We start from the raw sequence: 18,610 nt of genomic DNA, 5'->3' as shown, positions 1-18,610 counted from the left end.
TAACAGAGTGTGCCCCTCTGTGGGAGACTCTGGGCACTGGCTCCTGCATCACAAAGTGGGAAACCATGGCTTCCTGTAGGGACATACAATGCTTCAATCACTGGTGATTCTCAGTGGGAGCAGGTTGGTACTTTTGATTCCGGCTGATTTAAATGAAAGCTTATAGATTGTTTTGTGTCTTTCATCCAGTAAATATCCACTGAAGGCCTACTAAGTGCATGGCATGATGTTCTGAGTAGAGTTTGTCAAGAACACTTATAATCTGTGTACTTTGTAAAGTATAACCATCTCTTTTTGTAACACCTCTTTCTATCAAGGAGTTATCTGATTTCATTTTTTTAATGAATTTCAAAATCTTGTTTAATTCATTAAGTAGCATCCATATCAAGATTTAGTGTAGATTAAAAACCAGGTCTTTTGTTCAGCTTATAAATGATAGAACTGAGAGGCAGAAAGGCGGGGTGACTGGCTTGTCCAGGACCTCAACTCAGAGTCCTGGGTCACGATGCAGTGGACAACCCATAAAGTTACACTTTGCCCTCTCTCTGAGAATTTCATTCAGACCCTTGATAAACATTTTTCCCCCTAAAACACATGTTATGCATATTCCATACTGTATAAAATTTAAATTATGGTATCTTCCTACTATGGAAAAATGGAAGAGTCCTAAGGCAATTTCATTAAAGCCACAAGGAATTTTGGGCAAAAACATTGCAAAGCAGGTGGTAAGTGAAAACAGAATTGACTTCATTCATTAATTTGATGAATATTATTAAATACCTCCTATATGAAGTGCAGAGATGAAATGGTCCCTGCCCTTGAGGGACTCACAGTTTGGTAGGAGGAGCCAGATCTGTAAACAACATGTAGTAAAGGATCACAAGTTCTGAGTTAGAAATCTGCTTGGAGTCAGGATCAGGGCTTATGGAAGGTGAAGCTCAATGCTGACTGCAGTAGGGGGAGTTGGAGCAGGTCAGGAAAGACAGCAGAAAGAGAGGACTCTGGAGATGATTTTCGAAAGAAGCCTAGGTCAGGGGAAGAGTTTTCCAATTTAATCTGAACAAACATTTATTGAGCACTTACAAAGACAGACCGTAGTCCCTACCTTCATGAAACAGTCTAGCAAGAGAATGCAGCATTAAGCCCGTATTTGCCTGTGCAATGAGGAAGAAGGGGAAGCAGAGGGTGCCAGGGAAGCTCAGAGCAAACAGTGTAGACTCCATGAGGCAGGGTTGTGCCTGTCATGTTCACCACACTCAGCCCTGCACCCTGGAATGTGCTAGGTGCTCGGCGAATGCATTGATGCATAAATGAATAACTAAAACGGATCTGGGGGTCTGAGAGAGGGAGCAAAGGTCTGGAATCATTAGACTACCTGCTGTTCCATATGACTGGAGAGGAGGGTAGAAAGTTGGAGGGGGGTGGTGAAAAATAAGGCTTAGGAAGAAAGTGAAGTCCAGATCCTAGAGTTAATCACTGAGTTCATGGTTCTTAACCAGGATAGTGCATCAGGATTACCTATGCAGCTTTTAAGCCAAAAAATGCCTGCCCGTCTCGCCTCCCTAAAAATTCTGACTCAGTAGGCAGGAGTGGCCCAAGATGTATTTGATGCCCACTTCCATTGAGAACCATTGCTTTAGTGGTTTTCAAAGTCTGGACCAACAGCATTAGTGTCTCCTGGGAATTTGTTAGACATGCAGATTCTGGGTCCCACTCCACATGTACTAACTTGGAAAGTCTGAGGGCGGAGACCAGTAATGGAAAAAGTGGAGACAGAATTGGAGGCTAAAGCCAGAAGGAGTCGATTAACCTTGGCTGAGGGGAATGAGGGAGAAAAAGGAACCACTCTGACGCTCCAGTTGCTGGCTCAAGGGGGAGAAGGAAACTAGGAGGATTTGGAGTCAAATCATTTTCGTGTCATTCAACACTTAGTAACTCTTGAGCAACTAGGAAGTGCAGACTCTACTAGGCACTGGGGATGTAGAGACAGTGGGACCCAAAGGGTGGCAGGAGCATGTCAGTCAGGAACGCCTGCTAGGAGAAGTGTCCATGGAGGATGGCCCGGGTCAGAAGTGACAGCCAGAGTGTCTCCCACAAAGGAGACAGTGTGTACACACAGCTGGAACCAGCCAAGGATCCCAGCAAGACTAGACTGGCAATTTTCAAACAGTATTCTGTCAGCAGTCGGGAGAATACATTGCCATGGGCAATACTAGACAGCGATCGGTTAAGAGGCTATTCCAGTTATCCACGTGAGAAATAGTTAGAGCCTGAGCTAATAAGACAGCAGGAATGGAAACTGAAAGAAGGACGTTGAAGACAGGCCCTGGTCACTGAGTGGATGGGGGGCATTTAAGACAGCTCCTCCCCTGAAAGGGAGGAGCAGGGGGGCGGGGAGAAACTGAGTGTTTGGGACATAGTTCTTTTTATGATCTGCGTAACGGCTAAGTAGAAATGCCCAGGAAGCAGGTCTGGAGCTCAGGAGTGTCTTGGGCTCCTCAACCATCAACAAGGACAGTATGGTAACTATGAAGTGGTAGAGGCTAAGAGAGCTAGGAGCTTACCTTGTGGTAGTCTATCCCATAAAATCTACCTCAGGTAGACATAACAGTATCTCTAAGAACGTTCGTTTTAAAAGGTATGGCTAATAGGAACGTTTTTCTTTCAGTTAGACTCTTTCAGGCTCTATTATAGAAGTCTTCTAAAATAAAAACTACACCATTAAAAATTCCATGTGATATCTTGATTAGCAGGAATTGAGGACTACAGTTGACTATTATTTTCTGTCTTAAAGCTGCAGGCAACATGTCCTGATTGTAGATATTAGAATGCATTAGGTCTGCTCTGATTGCTTCCAAATGCACAATAACATTTATGTTTAGGGACAGTCATACATTCACTCTAGTCTAATTTCTTAAAGGAGGAGAGAGAGCATACATGATTAAAAATTAAAGATTTGGATTCAAGTTGGCACTCTGCTACTTTTTAGCTGTGTGACCTTGATTGAAACACTTAACCTCCTCAGTATGCAATATCTCAGTCTGTAAAATAGTAATATTTTATTATTCCTATTATTATTTTATTATTCCTATTATTAAGTAGACTGATTATTATCCCAGTCTACTTCCCATGCTTTTTGCAGCATAGAACTACAATAATCAATAAGAAAATGTCTAAAATACCTGGAATGTAATAGATATGTGAAAAATTAGTTAATGAAATATGCATCAGAGCAACTACTATGTTGCAAGGAGTTGTATGAGGTGCTAGGAATGGAAAAAATACATATGACTTGATCTCTACTGTCTAGTGAGGGAGAAAGACAGAGACACTCAGATACAACCTTATGAAATGATGGTCAAAATTCCAGATAGACGGTATTATGGGGATACTTAGGAGGCTTGCCTAATCCAGCCTGGCTAGAAGGGGTCAGGGAGGTTTATGGGAGGAGGGAACATCTGAGCTGTCTTAAAAGATGCATAGATACTAGCCATTAGGAAAAGGTCAGGTAGAATGAGGGTGAGGATTTCAGGTGTGTATGTAGGGGTGTGTGTGTGTGTGTGTGTGTGTGTGCATGTGTGTGAGCGTGCACTCACGCACGTATTAAGGGTTACCATAAATAATAATTTGAAGCAGAAGTGCATGGAGATGTTTCCTGACTCTGCTTCCTGGGATCAGGAGGGAATCCCAAGGGAGCTCTTAGAGACTTCTGTTTTTGTGGTAAAGTTCTAGAAGATACCTCAGTCTCAGTCATATGCCAGGCTTCCTCTGGTTGTAGGGGAATTTGGGCAATGTCTACAGATGGATATGTAGTTAAGGTTTATGCTCTGTGTGTAAGAATACAGGAGTATTCACCCTGTAAGATTTTAGCGTAAATTTTACTTCCAAATACAAACAGTATATATAGGTTATTTCCAAGCACAACAGGCTGAACTCAGTGAACTTTAATTAGACAAAAGGCTAAACGTTCAGCAGGAAAGATGAGTCCATTTTCCTTTAGTAAGAGAAGTATCCCTGGATCAGTGTGAAAACATACACAGATATATATATACACCATATATAAAAAACACTCCCAAAGAGGAATGATACTGACAGATGAAAACAAATATATCACTATTTAAAACATTGCTTGATTAAAGAGCAAATTTGACTCTAAATTAATTAAGCAATAAGATACACTGAATGACTGTAACTACCTGAGAAGCGATATAATCACCCCTGGATTTCACTGCAGCAGGGTGATCTTTCTAGTTTTCTGTTGAGCAAAAGGCCAAAAATATCTCTGTGCAGTGGGATGAACATTCATGCTCACTCATATTCTCTCTCTCTCTCTCTCTCTCTCTCACATGCACACACAAAGACACACACAAAAAAAATGACAATTTGGAATTTCTGCTCAATGGGTGTTTTTGGAACATTGCTACATAAAATGTTTTCTTTTTGGTACACACCAGCCTTAAAATGAAGTACTATCTCTTACGTGTGCCAATGTTGAGAACACCTTTGCAGATATATCACTAGACAGCCCAGAGAGACCTTATTTCCACCCTGCATTTCTATTTTCTTCCCTTGATTATTCCCCTGTCTTAAACTAATGAACAGCTGCTCAGTGTTCAGTTCCGGTTCTTTTTGTACCTTCTCTTGTGCTGTGGTGTTATTGAACAATAAGATCTCAACACAGCCTGTAGTCAAAGTAGCCAAAAGTGCCTGACTACCTTCTGAAAAACTGACATTCTAGGCACTATGTGATATTAAAATAGGTCTTTCTGGGCTGAAAAAAAAAATCTCACCAGTATAAATGTATTCATTTGGGACCATGATATTATATCCTTCTAATGTGCAAATACCTTAAACTAATTTTAGACCTAGACAGTCTTCCACTTCAGTAATCTAATGCCATCCATGCCAGGAGCCAACAAAGGGTAAACCAGAGAGGTAGTGGCATAATTTCTGGGGAAGTATTATTTCAAAGTTAACAAAGTTAATGGTAAAGTCAACAATTATATATATATCCATCTTAATAATGTTCAAACAATTTCTATACTGCTTTGGAGAGTTTATGGGGTCTGTTGAAGAAGGACAGAGGTATGAGGGAACCTAAGACAAATCTAATCTACCTCATTTTAATGTGCAGAGCTTAATTCTTTTCTTTAAAATTTATTCCTTTATGCATTCCCCCATGTCTTTCACAAAGGATTTAAGTCAACTTACAAAAATATTTACAATAAAATAGAATAAATATTTGACTGAAGTAAGTTAAGCAAAAGTAAAACATGTGTAAGAAAACAAACAAATGCATATTCTATGCATGTCCTCAAGAAGGGCAGTGATTTGGCTCTAAGCTTTCCACATCCAAAGAAAAGAGTGAAATCTCATCCATCAGAAAATTCATAGTGTCCTAAGATGAAAAATAATATATAAAGCTGCGGAAACAGCTGCTTATGCCATTGAGTCCTGAGAGGAATTTCTGCTGTAGTTCTTCGAGGAGAAGATAGGCATCTGTGATACTACATCCCTATAAGAGAAAACAAATTCCCAAGGCAGTTTTTTGATGTAGGCTGCAGAAGTGATGGCAAAGCACAATTCACTGAGAGCCGTTCTACGAGTAACCAGAACCCTGTAGTCTGAGCATAGCACTCTGTGGCCAGGGTCAGCCTTGATGGAGGAGATAGACAAAGTCATTTTGGGAGAGGTCTCCATATTAAGTCTGCCACCAGGTTTTTGTTAGGGATTGGGTGGCCGAGAGTTATTTCTAGGTTATTTACCTCCTACCCTAACCCTGAGGGTAAATATTCTCTGTTGCTTCTTAAATCTTTGAAAAACAGGGAGGCCTAGGTGGAGTAGACCTTTTACCAAAGGCTGAGCTGCCCAATGCTCACCAGTGCCAGTAGCAAGTCTGGATCCAGCCCCGTCTAACACACAGACACTGACATAGGTAGGAAGGTTTATATCTTTTTTTTTTTTTTTTTTTTTTAAACATCATCTCTTGCTTTGTCTTTGGACGTGTAGGTTCTCCCATTTGTGTTAGAATCACTATTGATTCTAAATTCTTCAGAATGTTTTCAAGCTTTTTGGCTAGAACTTAGTCCAGTGTATTATCTGAAAATTTAGAGAAAGATATGACTTCCTGACAGCCTAGCAGAATCCTCTAAATAGGTCTACAAATTTACATTAATATTTCTAATTTTATGGCTAATCCTGGAGGTTAGAATTTTTTTGCTTTATGGCTTTTATTTTAATAGCAAGTGTTTATGGACAGACTGTCCATGAGACCATGAGAAAGTGGGGCCAAGTTATGAACAAATCTGTAGGGTTGATCTTACTTTTCTTAGACATTTTCATATGTACATGGGTGTATATGAGAATTGAGAAAATTACTGCCGGAAAGAACTCCATATTCCTTTTTATTTATTAATGGCAAAGGCAGGCTGCTTTTCTCATGAGGAAGTGGCTCATGAATTTTCATTCAAAATTGTAAATTAGTGTCCACACTTTAATATGTTTAGAGCGGAAAGGGATTCTACATGCAACTGTGCATATCAGATATCATGTCTAGAAAGCTAAATTTTATTCTGTAATGATATTATGATTGGGCTAGGTGCCACTCTTGTATCTCCCTTCTGTGCTTATGTGACACATGGAATAGAGGATGATGGGAAATTCTAATCTATTATTAGTATTTTACTTCAGTAATACTCTTAAACTATTTTTTTTACAAGATTTTGTTACCATTACCTTTAGTGTCATTTTTGAAAACCAGAGGCAAACTTCCTTGAGCAAATAAAGTGAACAGTGAACACTTAGTGAATATTTGGGGAAAGAATCAATATGCTAAAGACGCTAGGAAAATTGGATCATTTAACAGAAGTTCCAACATAGACAAGCTGGTATCTCAGGAACCTATCTTGTGTTTTTGGATATGTTGGTGTGAAATGAACCATTCAGTTTACAAAAGATGGATTCTTAAATGCTCCAAAATATGTATTACTCAGCCTTAGGTAGAAAAACTTCCAGGGCTTTTTAGTATTATTTTTTCTTCAACCAATAGTTGCTCTATTTTGATGATTTCTTCATTTGGTGTCTGGTTTAATCAAAATTCCTTAGTGGACCAAGCTGGAACCTCATATATTCACACACACCTCCCATTGATTTCACTTGGGTGAAACTTTATCTTTTAAGCAAAGTTTAAGTTGAAATGTTGAGTTAATGATGCTCACTTTAAATACCAAAGGCTGAATGCATTTATGTATTCAAACACTTAGCTGGTCAAACATAACTCCCACCAGGGTTTAGAGGAAGGATCATTTCTTAGACTGTGCCGGCCTCACAAATAATATATTGCTATCCAATCTGCAGAAAAATGATACTGAACAGGCTTGTTAATATTTTATTTCTATGGTGAAAGGCCCTGGAATCTTTTTTTAACTTTAAAAAGACAGAGAAAATGGTGAACAAGATATTGGGAAATACTTTTGGCAATTACCATAGTAGTTAGCCCAAATTTAGAAATAAACTCTAAAGAAAAAATTGCACATTTATTTTTCCATAGTCTTGTCTCTGTGTCTATTAGAATTTCAGACCATGAAATAAACACATAATTCTGTATTTGTCTAACAAAAACTGACTTTGATTTAGAAGGCTTTCTCCTCATACCATGATGAAGCTTTTAAAGCTCCGAAACTGGTTATATCATACCTACAATAGAATGTCCAACTCTTTTGTTGTGAACCCTTCAGGTATGTGGCAACTTAAAGGAAAAATGTCCGGAAGAATAGCATTTTGGTCATGTGTTTGATTTATAACACCTTCTTAGAGTATTATACAAGTCTGCCTCGTAACATTTTCATAGAGAGTGTAACATATTCATAGAGTACTGAAAAGGTGTGCCTTGAGACCTTTTAACATCTAGGAGATTATATATTTGAGTGAATGAGTTGACATGAACCCAAGCACATTTACAAAGAAATCTTTATAAGGAAAATCCCTCCAAAAGAGTAGTTCCTGTACTTGTAGCCTTTATAAGATTCTGAACTACTTGCCACAATTTCAGTCACCTCTCTCTCCCTTTTAAAAAGAGAGCATTTGTCACAGGGACTTCAAAAAAAAAGTACCTGGTTCTGAATTCAGCTGATTGAATCAGCATATTCTTCAAAGGGATGTAGAACTGTTAACTAGTTCTATGCTACCCCTGATAAATTTACTCATCTATGATCTATTTTGTTTTCCTGTATAGTAGCTGGCATTTTCCCTGGAAAACATCTTTTATAAAATCACTAGTATACAGCACACCTTTGCAGGTAATATAAACATAAGACAGTAAGCTACTTCCTTTACCCAAGGATTTTCCTAATATAATGAGCACGTTAAATTATAGTCATTTCAGAAGGTTTCAAAAAAACCAACAAAGAAATTCTAGTAATTTATTTCTGATTTGCTACAAAGTTATGTATTTGATTTCACTAATTTTGGAAAACTGTCAGGTTTTTTTCTAAGCTGTGAATTAACACATGGCAAGGAACCTGAAATCAGGCACAAATGCTTAAAAAATGTTTTTGTCGGGCTTCCCTGGTGGCGCAGTGGTTGAGAGTCTGCCTGCCGAAGCAGGGAACACGGGTTCGTGCCCCGGTCCGGGAAGATCCCACATGCCGCGGAGCGGCTGGGCCCTTGAGCCATGGCCGCTGAGCCTGCGCGTCCGGAGCCTGTGCTCCGCAACGGGAGAGGGCACAACAGTGAGAGGCCCGCGTACCACAAAAAAAAAAGTTTTTGGCTTCAGTATTAGGACCTTATGAGAATTTGTTGTTTAGAAAACACTAGCGCCGATTCTACACTTAATGAAACAAACTATAGAACCAAAGCATTTACCATATTTAACAAACTCAAGCCTAAATATTCTCAGCTAGGATGAAAATAGACTAGACTGGAGGAAGTATATCTGTGTTAGGTTCATTCACCACTCGCTGGTCTCCAGTGTAGACCATCCGAGAACGAGCCTGAGGTACATTTAACTAGAAGAAATGGCTTTTGTTCCAAGTCCTTTGATAGGGAGAATAATAGGAGGGAACAGCTCAATGGATATAAAGACATGTTAAAGAGCTAGTAAAAAAAATTCCATGATTGTGAACATTTTATCATCCCATATGCAGTTTTCATCTATTTAAAATCTACTCATAAATCTCCTTTAATTTTTAATATAGAAGCAGGATGTGAGAGGGATGGGAAGGCAGCTCACATTAATTGAGAATATACTGCATATAATCATTTCAAGTAAGCAAATGTACGATTGTACACTGAAGGCAAAATCTCACCTTCAGAACGAATGAAGTCTGTCTATATTGCACTGGTTGGTATTGGCATTTGGGGATGAGATATTATCTCTATCACATACTGCTTTTCTGAAGTCATTCTGGTCCTACTAAAAGTTTTTGATTTCATTATCTACATTCAATCATCATCATTTACCAGGTACTATCCTGGGCATTAGGGATACAAAGATAAACTCATACCTCGCCCTTGAATTGTTTAGTCATAATCAAAGTTTCTTTTTAAATCATACACGTATAGAAAAGAAAACAGGCTTCCTTATTATCTCTTACTGATTGCTAATTTATGAGACTTCCTAAATACATACTTCCCTGGTACAGCAAGGGAAAAAAACCTGGTTTTAAGATCAGAGTTCAGACTCTTACACAAAATGCTTGTAGCCTCTCCTAACAAATTAACCTTCTCTTTAGGGAACAACCTCTTGGGATAAATGCTGTTTTTGAGATTTCCTATTCCTCTCCCTTTTGTGCAGGATGACATCTGAGCATATAGCGGGCTTACATGACCTTGTGATTCTGGGGTACAGTGAGGCCCCCTGGCTTAATGTGGCCCCTGGGTGCAGGCTGGCTGGGTTCAGTGAAATGGGTCTTGCCCCCGACATTATGAGGTTGCTCCCGACAGAGGGCTGTGGCTGTGTTGTTATCTCTTGGCTTGGTCAGGAAGTATTTCCTGCTGACTAAGCCTCATCTCAGCCTTCACTGGCCCAGCCAACTCCCTGAGGTCTGGCTTCAGAGGCCCCCCTGGCTCTCCTTGCAGGGGTGGGGGGGGGGTGCTCATTGTGTCTCTGTTGCCATGGCAACACCTCTGTCAAGTTCACCAGCTGAACTCCAAGAAACCTCATGGAAGGATGAGAGAACAGTCTCCTCATGGGGGATGAGAGAACAGGGTAGCAAAGGGAGTCCTGACCACAGCTCTCTGACTACAACATCTCCACTTCAGGTTATTGTGAGGACATTGTTTAAGGCAATCTCCCAGACTTCCTAGCAGGAAACAGAGCTGACATCCTGGTGCTTTTGGTTTTCCCTTTAGGTCTTAGGCCAAGAGAGGGGCGAACACACATTTGAGCACCTGCTCCTCTTACCTTTATTTTGTTCTTAGTTTCCAAATCCACTGAGATGGAAGGGGTGAGCTTTTTCCTTCCTTTACCCTTTGCTTTTATTATTCCCCTGGATATTCTCTCCTGTATGCAAGTATTAGGATCATACTCTCCTAATTTGGGGGATAGCATTCCACCTTTGCCCTGTCTTTACGGTCAAAATGTGGGAGGATGCAAGGAGAGAAAAACAATGAACATAATTCAGGAGGTATTTCTAAATGACTGTGCCCGTCGTGTGAGCAAATGCTTATTAGTCATTCCTTATTAGTCACTCACAGAATGAATAAAGAAAGGCTGATGGTTTATTTGTCCCTGTTGCAGTGGTTTTGGCTTGTTTGGTAGTATTTTGAAATGGGATACTATTTCAGATTTCACATGTATGCTGTAAGTCCTTGCTACTCCAAGTGAGACCCAGGACCAGCAGCGTTGTTAGGTGCCAACACTCATTAGAAACACAGAATCTCAGCCCCACCCTAGAAGTACTGAGTCAGTATCTGCATTTCAACAAGCTCCTCAGCTATGCCATATGCACATTAGAGTTTGAAAAGCACTGCTCTAGACCACCTTAGCCTTACTAAAGTTTTTGGCTACATCACCTATACCCATCATTGGTATTCAGTAAACATTTATTAATTAATTCTATGTGTTAGCCAATGATAATCCTTGTCCTGGGCACTTATGGTTCTAATCAAGAAGCTTTATAATTATGGTAAAGTAATTAAAATAAACTAGACAATTCTAGATCTAGTCTCCTTCATCACCAGACACACCTTAATTTTTTTTGACAAATCTATTAAGATTAAATTGTAAGTTATGAAAAGTGGATGTTCATTTTCTTGGAAAGCAGTCATTTCGTGTATAGAGACAGGAACAAGGTGGTAATAAAATGCTCACTTGATAAATTCAGATTCATACCTGAGGCTGCTGCTTCATTAGTACTGATAGGGTTTTGCTCAGTTAGAGTTTGACAAGACTCTAGGATTTCTTTTAGGGGGATGATTTTGGGGAGAAGGACACAGTCATAGTTTTTCATTCTGCGCTTTCATTTTCTGATCACAGTGTTTTAGAAGAATCTGAGCTTTACTTATTCACCAAGCTTTCAAGAGAGAATCACATTAATCCTTTTAAGCTCCTTATTCTAATGATTTATTTTGTTGAAAACCACAGTGATCCTCCTTTGAATTTTAATGATTGCTGGCTATTCAGAGATTCATTGTTTTGACTTCCTGTCCTTACCTTTGTTTCCTACATGTCTGTGGGGAACACCTGTCTCATACTGGATCTGCCCCTGGTTCTCACTGGCTTACCAGAGTCACTCAAGCCTATCCCTGAGTGTTAAGCTGAAATGCTGGCTACTCATCCATGACAATATATGTAGGATATATGTTTGCAGAGATAGGCAGATAGACAGCAGAGGGACAAATAAATGATTGAGTCACTTCCCAGTGAAAATAATATTTTGGATAGGATAGTATATTGTGATCATTTTAGAGAAGTTAGTTGAATTAGTATTCTTAATCATGAAGGTATTGGGATGCAATATCTGTGGAAAATTTAGTCATAGAGAAAGGGTTTTGAATGTTGAGAGTGCTGTTTTTACCCCAAGTTCTTGACTGTGTAACCTTCACAAGGCACTGACCCTCCATTTCTCATTCTGTTAAATATGGCAATGCTCTTTCTCAAGGACATAGTAGTAATCATTTTGTTCAAATGCTGCAAGTGCTCAGAAAGGGTGAACAAATGGAAATAGCCATGATATGTCTCAGGTATGAGCATCAGAATTACAGGTTACGTTTTCAAAATCTAAGCAATGGCTATGTCACAAGCTTGAGTTCCTATTTTGCTCTCTGTTTAACCACACAGAGAATTTTTCCTTCTCTTTTTATAGGTATCACCTAGGAACATCACAGGTTTTCAAGAATATATTATTGTAATATGAGATTTGAACAACTACACTGTATTTATGCATAATACATTCTGTGCCTTATCTTCAGGCTTCTGGACTTTGATTCAGAATATCAGGAGCTCTGGGATTGGCTGATTGACATGGAGTCCCTCGTGATGGACAGTCACGACCTGATGATGTCAGAGGAGCAGCAGCGGCATCTTTACAAGGTCAGAGCTACCCTTCTTGCCTTTACCTTGCTGTGGAAGATCTGATTAGCCTGACAAGTCTTTCTCTCAGGATATCTTTTGCGTTCATTGTATGTATCATGGTGTCTATTAGAATTCTCTTCCCTGTCCCCAAACTCATTTCCATCCCTTGTGTGCTGACAGGCTGCATGGACATCATAATTGCAAGAAAGTTCCCTTTATCACATTCTATTTGGTGTAATTCTATAGAAGGACAAAGGTTTATCTTCAAGATGAATAGCAATAAATGAAACTGCATTAATAAGTAGACTGAAACAAAATGAAGGATAAATGGATTGGTAACATTAACAAAATGTGTTTTGATTGGAGTACTCAGGTGGAGTCTATCCACCCCTCAGATCTTCCCAGAGATAAAAGAAATTTGCCTTCTGTTTGGCTTGCTGCTTCCGGGGTACAGACCTTGTCCAATTTAATGTTTATTGGTGTTACGTAGCGCAGACGTTGTCAAATTAAGTCAATGCATTTGCATGTGATTTAAGAAAACTGTCTTTGTACTCAACATATTGATTGTAGGCAATCCATCTAATAACTATCTATATTGTTTTCCATGTCTGTTAATTCACCCCTAGCTTAATGTGTTTTACCAATTCTATTTAAATAGTCTTAGAAGTTCTTACAAAACAAGCATGAGATTTTGACTGAAAAAAATGGTTGTAAGATTCAGTGTCTGAAAAAGCAGTTGGGGAGGGTAGAGGGACTTTCCCCTGAAATATCAGACTGCAGTAAATCTTCCTCATTTAGGCAATTTTTATTGGAGTAATTCTGACAGTTGTCATCCTTGAATTGCTTTGAGCATATGGCATATTTCAAAGAGCAGATTGTGAATCATAAAAAATAAAATTAATAACTAACCACAGAATCAGCAACAGTATAATGACAAGAAACAACTACCCTCTAGCTTTTTAAAATTTCTTATAGAATAAGTACATTCAAGGTCAAATAAAAGTTGTCTTCTTTCTTCTCCAATTTTTATCATTTTAAGTTACCTTTCCTTAATATATTATTTTAAATTTTCCCTCCTCTAAAGAGAGAGATTTATTTTCAAGGGTCTGGTAGACTTTAATTAGTGTCCCTCGGGGATCATCTTAGTTAAGAGAAGATATAAGCTCCCTAGGGACTCAGCAAAAGGTGATATTTTACTCCCTAAAGAATTCTGCCCAACATTAATCAAGTTTGTTGACTACTAGCTGTTTCCTATATGGATAGCTGTCCACATTACCCACAAAGCTACCATCTTCTGGCCTCACATATTGTTAGAGTAACAATTTCAACCTAATGTAACCAAAGCCGGGTGATTTTGCATTTCATGCCGGGATCAAGAATTATGTGTGAAAAGTGCCTATAAATCTATATTAATTTAATGGTACAAAAATATTTGTTTCATTCCTAAGACTTAAGCATTAAAAGTTCAGCCAAAAAAGAAAAAAAAATACAAAAGTTATCTAATCATAAGCCATTATCTCAGATTTTATTTCACCCATGATGCCAAATAACATTTCTTTTCTTCTTGATGCATTTTGTATTTTGCACATAAACCACTATTTTTTTTAGAAACAGTGCTATTCTTTGTCAAAATCACATTCATATAATTTACATCACAATTAATAGGAAGACATTGAACAAAAAATGCACTCTTCCTTTACTTGTGGTTTCCTTGTAAGTGCTCTGCCTGAGAATTCCCATTCTGGCATATTGAAGGCCATTATTCCACCCAGTCAGTACTTCTGGATTATAGTATTTTTCCAAACATTTATTTATTTATTTATTTTTTCCGGTACGTGGGCCTCCCACCGTTGTGGCCTCTCCCGTTGCAGAGCACAGGTTCCGGAAGCACAGGCCCAGCGGCCATGGCTCACGGGCCCAGCCACTCTGCGGCATATGAGTTCTTCCTGGACCGGGGCACGAACCCGCGTCCCCTGCATCGGCAGGCGGACTCTCAACCGCTGCGCCACCAGGGAAGCCCTCCAAACATTTTTATACTGGGGCTCTTCATTTGTGATTCATGTCCTCTGTTTCTTCTTTCAGATGCTCAGCATATCTAAGCTCACTAGACTAGCACTGATTTTGCATTAGGCTTGTAAACAAATTAAAGATTATGTTAGAAACCAAGGACAGTGCTATAGGTTTGTAGAGGGTCTCTCTTTATATAAGCTCCCAAATTATTCCAGACGTTTAGAAACCTCCAAAGCAATCCTGAGGATATTGATGAAGGAGTAATTTAGAACTTGGGGTGGCTCCTGAATTAGAAAAACTGAGGGAAGAAAATTAATCTCAGGTCTTTGCCCAGAATCCCCAGGGATTCTTAGGTTAGGTCAACATTTTCAGTCTTCCATTTCTCTGTTCTAATCTGGTTTTCTAGGAATCAACAAAACTAATGCCTTGGGCGAAGGAGGTTTGGAGCCGATTGATCACAGAGACCCCTAAAGGACTAAAGCTTTTCAGTTGGTCCCCGGCCTTTCTAGGCTTTCAACACCATTTGAGTCTACCTTAATCATCTTTAATCTTAAAATTTGTTGGCCCTAAAAATTACCAATGCTTCATCAGCATTTTTCACCAAGGGTACCATTGACATTTGGGACAAAACAATTTTTTATTAGTTTGTGCAACCGTTCCTTCCACTACAGGACATTTGTTATTCATGTTCCTCTAGTCATTGTGACAACTCAGTTGGACACCCAACTCATTTCATAGCATTTTCAATCTATCTCAACATATCTACATCATCTTCATTTCTTAAAATGCTTGTATAACAGCAAGAAAAATGCTTTGCCCTTGTATTCTTTGTTATTAAGCAAAGCACCTTACATGGTTGATATTGAACTAATAGTTGTTGAGTTAAAACAATTAAGGATGGGATTGAAGCTCATGATCCCTGCTATTAATGTAAACAATGAGGGTGAAAAACTTTTAAGAGAGACCTTCAACTGAGTGATGGTAAAATTCCAGGAACTGTAGATCAGGACAGAATCATTATTCCTGTTATCGTAGAATCTGAAACTTTTGTTCTCCTTTCCCTGGGGTGGGGCTCTCTCTGTTTCATCTTTCAGCTGATTTCCTGGTATGCATAGGCATGCCCAGACCCCAATTCTGCATTACTTAGTCCTAGGTTGATGCCTGAAAATCACCTTTGGAAATGTTAGGTTAGAGAAAAGATAGTAAGATGGTCGTCAGTGAGTGTGAAGATTTTTTAGCATTTTCAATGTTAGACACCACCTTTCCTGACTTTACCTGTTTATTTTCTATTCTTGTCTCTGCTAGAAAATCATGTGACCTTAACTCCTAGATATGGAACTTCTGATAAAGACCCCAGACTATTCATTCAGCAGACCTCCTGAGCGGAGCACCTATTATGATATCTTGGTTACCCCAAACCAGCAAAATATTCAAGGAACTTTTAAAGGAAGAGAATTAGGTTTAACAGGCAAAGAATACATAGATACAACCTCACATAATTTAGAACCTTAATATTACAGTGGGCTGTAAAGTGGATTATCTGTTTAAAACATTTCTTGTTATTTTCAGATTGTTAGAAATTTAAGATCATTTTCTTTCTGATTAGTTTTAAACTGCAGGGCCATTAGAACAACCTGATTCTTATTAAAAAGTAACCACTCCCTTAAATATGTTTTCTTCTTTGTTTGGAGACAGTGAGACATACTGCCAATGTCTTTCCTTCCCCCTTTTCGGTCTGGCTCAGCCTCAGAATGGGGACCTTCTGAAGCTATTTTCTAATAAACATTGGCAGTATCATCAGCTTAGAAAACACAAATGTAGTCTTTTCTCGTCTTTTTTCTTCCTCAATCTGAGAATAAGCTCCAAGGAGAATTTACTCCCACTCTCTCATTTTCTTTCTCTTAATTCCTGCTACCTTCCTAAGTAGGACAATTTAATTTGTCAAAAGTAACACCATGATTTTGAAAGTTCAGCTCCTATTTGGACTAGCGTTACGAAGCCAGAATTCATAATCACAGGGAGCTGTCTGCATGTGCATTAACTATTAATGGAGAAATATTTAAAACCCACTTGCAAAGGAAAAGCTTCATTTTTTCATATCTGCAGATCAAAGGTGGCATTATTCTTGGGTTCAGGGAAGCGCAAGACACCTCCTCCCCCATTCTATATATTTTATAGACTGAGTGGCCTGGAAGCATCTCCATGATGGGAGAGCTGGAGGCCAGGCAGCGGCTGTTGCTGCCGCCTTGCCCTCTGCAGCAGGCGCAGCTGGTTCTGGAGTGCCGTGAGGCTGTGCCCTGTCATGGGCTTCTTTCCTTGCCACAGGGCACTGCTGTTCTCTGCCACCTGCAGAGCACAGGTGACAGAGCCCCTAGCCGTCCTGGATTGGTGTGGGGTTGCAAGGGTTAAGTTCAAGGGCCCAATTCAGAAGTTGTAGGCTGGTGATTATTGTTATAATTAAACAAGAGCTGTTTTCAGGTAGTGTGAAGCTCACTAAAACACCACATTTATAGATTTGTTCCTTGAGTGAATGGCTTAGCTGTTGCTCATCAATAAAATATTAGATTATATTACTTCTCAGGGGTTAAAAATAACCCTTCCAACTTAAAAAAAAAATAACAATATTAACACTCACTTCAACCAAGACCTGTATACTTTCAGGGAATTTACACTGAAGATGCTATACTTAATTTGGAGGGTTGGTTACTCATGGTTTCTGCTTTTATGGGAAAAATGCAAGTGTCCTCTATCTTTCTCCATTGGCATATCTGTAAAAATATATCCTGTGTGAAAAAGGAAAAGAACCATTCATTCTATATAATACAATGCTCACTAAACATATTAATTGCATTTTTATTTTGTTATTGGTTTGAGGTTGTAAGAACTTATAAAAATTCACAGGGGAACAATAAAAATATTTTTAATATATAAGTACAAATCAGAACTGGGAAAATATATGTAAGCTGGATTCTATTTCTGTGAGAAGAGTTAATGTGTAGGCACAGACTATAAGGTCCTACACGATTACTAAAGATGATCCTAAAAGTTTATTCTGGGTTTCCTGGTAGTGAAAGCAAAGAAGGAAATGTGGTCAAACGCTAAATTTACATTTTCCATGAGAAAAAACATTATACTTCCTTTGGAGAAATTGTTTATTTTGATACTTAGAAAACGAAGATATTTTCTTTTAGGATTTTTTTATATAAGGGGTTAGAATGGTATAGTAGAGAAATGCCTAACCACAATATTTCTTACAAGTAGATTTCTGAACTTAATACTTTTTTTTTTTTTTTTTTTTTTTTTGTGGTACGCGGGCCTCTCACTGTTGTGGCCTCTCCCATTGCGGAGCACAGGCTCTGGACGCGCAGGCTCAGCGGCCATGGCTCACGGGCCCAGCCGCTCCGCGGCATGTGGGATCTTCCCGGACCGGGGCACAAACCCGCGTCCCCTGCATCGGCAGGCGGACTCTCAACCACTGCGCCACCAGGGAAGCCCTGCCTGAACTTAATACTTCTGACAAATGAGTTAGTTATTTTTTCTCTGACTCTATTGCCAGGTAATGGTTAGAGATTTTGAGCACAGCTCTCGCCCATAGGTAGCTCCTTTCAATGATAGTGTGACCAGATGGAATTAATGAAAGGACATCGTTATTATATATTGGAAAAGAAGAGGTTATTAGTAAAATGAGAAAGAAATATAAACGTTGAAGAGATGGAAAAGCAGTTGAAATTAGTTAATTCAAAGTTAACCAAAGAAAAAAAGAATACAGGAGTAAATTAAAATCATGGGTAGATGAATGAATAAATAAGAAAATGCTAAAAAATCAAATACAAACAAATTTTTAAAACCAAAACATTGAAAGGAGAATTGTTTCAGGAAGAAAAGCCAGGTACAAGAAAGGGCTAAATTTTAAAGGAGAAAATGTTACTTTAGAGAATTTGGGTGTATATTATAAGAAAAGCATTATGACTTTTAAAAGAAACATGTATGGAATGAGATAGGAAATTCTGGGAGATAAGAAATACAGTGTAAAAGAAGAAAAATGGGACATAGTTGACTTGTTATTTTATAACTGTTGATGCCAAA

The 18,610-nt window shown here is 38.8% G+C and overlaps 1 protein-coding gene across 3 annotated transcripts in view; it reads left to right on the top strand.

The window, feature by feature from the left end:
- Nucleotides 1–18,610, top strand: part of AKAP6 (A-kinase anchoring protein 6) — a gene marked incomplete at its 5' end in the record, with an annotated part of 374,977 nt that overhangs the window by 237,553 nt on the left and 118,814 nt on the right. For all 3 annotated transcript variants that reach the window (XM_082648924.1, XM_082648925.1, XM_082648923.1), the window contains one exon: nt 12,412–12,532. In XM_082648924.1, the coding sequence (XP_082505050.1) occupies nt 12,412–12,532 (121 nt within the window). The remainder of the gene's footprint in view (nt 1–12,411; nt 12,533–18,610) is intronic.

The sequence above is a fragment of the Grampus griseus genome (genome assembly GCF_964374135.1).
Source record: "Grampus griseus genome assembly, chromosome: 2".
Lineage (NCBI taxonomy): Eukaryota > Metazoa > Chordata > Mammalia > Artiodactyla > Delphinidae > Grampus > Grampus griseus.
This window is presented reverse-complemented; position numbering and strand designations above follow the sequence as displayed.